The 4039-nt window shown below is 40.2% G+C and overlaps 1 protein-coding gene across 1 annotated transcript in view; it reads right to left on the bottom strand.

The window, feature by feature from the left end:
* LOC106868776 (uncharacterized) overlaps window positions 1-4039 on the bottom strand; it is an 8687-nt gene that overhangs the window by 1650 nt on the left and 2998 nt on the right. The window contains exons 2-3 of the mRNA XM_014914194.2: window positions 2626-3960; window positions 1168-1879 (exon numbers count right to left, since the gene is read on the bottom strand). Of these exons, the coding sequence (XP_014769680.1) occupies window positions 1168-1879; window positions 2626-3960 (2047 nt within the window). The remainder of the gene's footprint in view (window positions 1-1167; window positions 1880-2625; window positions 3961-4039) is intronic.

Genomic DNA, 4039 nt, shown 5'->3' with positions numbered 1-4039 from the left:
ACAAATGCAAAACAAAAGTCAAACATAAAATAATAATAATAATAATAATAATGATAATAATAATAATTCAGACAAATACATAACAAAAACACCAGGACTTACAAGTATATATAACATACAGAAAATTGCACTACTGGGTACTGCACATATTCTACGCAAAACACTTTCAATACAGTAACCATAAGAGCACCACAGCAAACCACAGCACATACCCAAAGCACACAGAGCTGCGCTCGGTAGTGAAGTGAAGGCACGCTATAAAAATAAAACTACTGAATAATAATAATAATAAGTAGTCCCTAAGTGGTTACATGGTTCCCTAGAAATAACAGCCTAATACCTATCGAGCTACATACGCCCTGCCTATCGGAACGAAGACGATTGAAAGCTTGGATCGGTTCTTAAGATAAGTTTCTTGTTACTTTATTATCCACAAGGGGCTAAACATAGAGGGAACAAACAAGGACAGACAAAGGGGATTAAGTCGATTACATCGACCCCAGTGCGCAACTGGTACTTAATTTATCGACCCCGAAAGGATGAAAGGCAAAGTCGACCTCGGCAGAATTTGAACTCAGAACGTAACGGCAGACGAAATACCGTTAAGCATTTCGCCCGGGGCGCTAACGTTTCTGCCAGCTCGCAGCCTTGTTTGGTTCTTAAGATAAGTTTATCGCATTAACATCACTGGCGTTGGATATGAAGCTGATCTCAGATGCACCGAAGCAAGCGGCTCTGTTAGAACTCTCTGTTCCCTGGAGAGCCGCATCGAGGAGGCTAACGAGCGTAAGAGGAGGAAATATGCTTAGCTAGTGGAGTTATGCTAAAGCAATGGCTGACAAGCAAGGTGCGACCCCATCGTATTGGGATACAGAGGGTTTGCAAGCCAATCCCTCTACAAATCCATGTAGTCTTCGAATTAGCTTTCTCCTTTCTGATTTTAGCTGTCCACATATTATTTTGTATCGTTATATAAAGCTGAATAAAACCCTACAACTAATTTCCCATGCCTACTGCTAAATGCACACGCCACGTGATTAAACTGAAATGCACATGCGATGGGGTTCAATTTATGCGCAGATGCCCTGGAGAATAGCTGAAAGAGATTAACCATAGTGTTAAGTTGAAATCAGTTTTAAAATTGAAAAGGGAAATATCAATACATACCCGTGACGTCTGTGATGGGTACTGCTTTTGGAGGTATCGTGATTAGCCATTGTATGTCAATAACAAGTTGTACTCCGAGTGCAAAGAAGAACATGAGTATTTGGTAGGTACCTCTTAGGTAGTTGGAAGCCACGCCTTCAGTTTGGTAAGCTTCTTCGCTCGTTTTTGAAGTTAGAATAACCATAAGTTTGACAAGCATCACAGAAAAGACGACTGCGTAGCTGAAACCGACGCCAAACCGTGTGATACCGCACGTAACGTCCGTGGGTATCGGTAGATAAGCGAAGAGCGTTAAATAGCAAATTAAAACACCGAAAAGAAGTAATTGGCCCAACCACATTGTTCTCCATTGTCGACCCAGTTTCGTGCCCAACAGTTTGTAAAGAATGTAGATTTCGAAAACTACGACTGAAAGGACACCGAGGCTGGCTAGCACGCCCAGTGGAATTATCCATTTTTGGTCTCTCACTCCGAATTCTTCTGAAGACCTCATTGCTATGGCACCCATGAATCCTGTTTGAAAATCTACTCTGGGGACGACCATGGAGGCAATTGATGACGAGGCCGGCCGTTTGGTTGTTGACGCCGTAGCAGCAGTGGCTGTTATGGGCGGAACTACGGGACTTTTCTGACCACATTCAACACACGGGTTGCTTGGGCAGTCGCTAACTGAATTCAAAATGTCTAGTTTCTTTCCGTTGGTATACTCAGCCTTGAATAAATATAATAGAATAAACAACATCATCAACAATAACAATATACATATATCTATATCTTAGTATATAAAACAGAGTTTGTTTGTGTGTATGTGTGTGTGTGTATGTGTGTGTGTGTGTGTGTGTGTGTGTGTGTGTGTGTGTGTGTGTGTGTGTGTGTGTGTGTGTGTGTGTGTGTGTGTGTGTTTCAAATGGATTCGAAAACTGAGTTGCCGATTTTGACGTATGAGGTATTAAAACATTCAGTAATCTTTCGACTACCAAATAAAGTATGCTTTTGACAAAATAACTCTTTTTAACTACAAAAATAACCTCGAAAACGAGGTCGGGTCCCACAATTTTGAGGTCTTTAGTTAAGGGAGATAACTCTGCCTGAACAATCTTTATGTCTTAGGGAGAGCATAATGGGAAAATTGATTCAACGCATTTAGGTATACGAAATCCTACCAATAATGGACAGTTGCAGGATGGATTGAAACGTTCATCATACTGAATAAAGACTAGTGCTAAATCCATCTTCCATTTCCTTCATCAATTATATCTATCTATCTATCTATCTATCTATCTATCTATCTATAACACACATATAACACACACACACACACACACACACACACATGGACATACCCAACTCGTTGCCTTTTGCGTCAGTTGCCCTACATTCAGTAAATAGAGTTATTGAGTGACTTATCGAGTGGATAGAATTATTGAGAGGGTTTTGTTGAGAAAGCTTGCTACTTACCAAACTGGAAACGTTCGTGATCTTTAATTTATATTTCACAAAGCTTGAATGCAAAAACTCTTCTGAGTCGAAGACATTTTGCGTTGCCCCATCAACATCTAGACGAACAGAGGCGATTTCTTGCTGTATTGCTTTCTTATTGCCTTTGGAAAAATGCTTGTTGGTCTTTGTCAGGTCGTGTATGGCCCACATTATTGAGCGAAGAGAGAGAAATAAGAACGGAACTGTAGGATCCAGTTTCTCTTTGGTGAAAACATCAGTGCAATTTGGTTTATTCTTCTCCTGGCAGTAAGCTTTGATCCATGGTTTATTAACTTGCCCGTTAGCAGCAATCTGCTTGTAATTATTAAGGAAGTCGGTCGATATGCTATTGATATCGCTTGCCGCAACTGTTGGAATAACGATTACTGATTTTATACTCGCGAAATTATGGTCGTGTACAGTGAGACCGATGGCAAGGAATACAAAAGAATTGAGTTGAATGCTGTTTTGGTTGGCTGCCTTTAACACAGATGATATGACATCATCGTCTGCAATAATCACAACATACAAGGTTTTTCTCCTTACTTGAAGTTGTTCAAGCACAGCGCCGTAATCTTTTGCATCTACCGAGATAGAAGCGTTATACACGCTACATATTTTACTGGCGTTAGCTTGTTTTATGAACTCTTTGCTTTTGTTTATCCAGAATTCTTCATTTTGGTAAAGGACAATTACGAAATGTATATTGTTATCTTTCAGTAAGTCTACCAGAACTTGACTGGAATTGTTATATCTGGGAGCGCCCTGCAAGAAATAAGGGTATTTGGTTGGAAGCATTGTGTTGCCAATGGGAGAGATTATCGACTTATAGGTTCGGTTTAAAGACTTGGCAAGTGCAACGGTGTCTGTCAATCGATCTGCACCAACGTAGGATAACATCGAATCTGGAGATATTTGTAGACCATGGGGCGACGTACATTTAATCTGCTCTGTCTCAAAAGATACTAGCTGCTGCATGACCAAACTACTATCAGAGCAGGAATCAAATACCAACCCGCCTGTCTTAATTTCACTTTCTTTCACTTGGTGTTTGTCCAGGTACCAGAGGAACGCTTCAGTCAGTTGGAGACCGCGTTGCAAAACTTTGCCGCACTGGCCTAATTTTTTACCAGCGTCGTGCAACGTAAACACGGAGCCGATGTAATAAAATTTATCGATAGAATGAGTTTTAAGTGCGACCATCGGTGTTTCATTGTCGCAGATTTCTATTGCTTCAACCGAATACTGTTGTTGAGGGACGGAAACCAAACATAACATCGTCAGGAATATTAAAAGACGAGTCGGATTCCACATCTGCAAGAAATTGAAGAAAATTTGTAAATTTCGTGTGATATATAGGATATATATATATATATATATATATATATATATA

This window comes from Octopus bimaculoides, chromosome 25 (genome assembly GCF_001194135.2).
Source record: "Octopus bimaculoides isolate UCB-OBI-ISO-001 chromosome 25, ASM119413v2, whole genome shotgun sequence".
Taxonomy (NCBI): Eukaryota; Metazoa; Mollusca; class Cephalopoda; order Octopoda; family Octopodidae; genus Octopus; species Octopus bimaculoides.
Note: the sequence above shows the minus strand (reverse complement) of the source record. Positions and strands in the feature narration are given on the sequence as shown.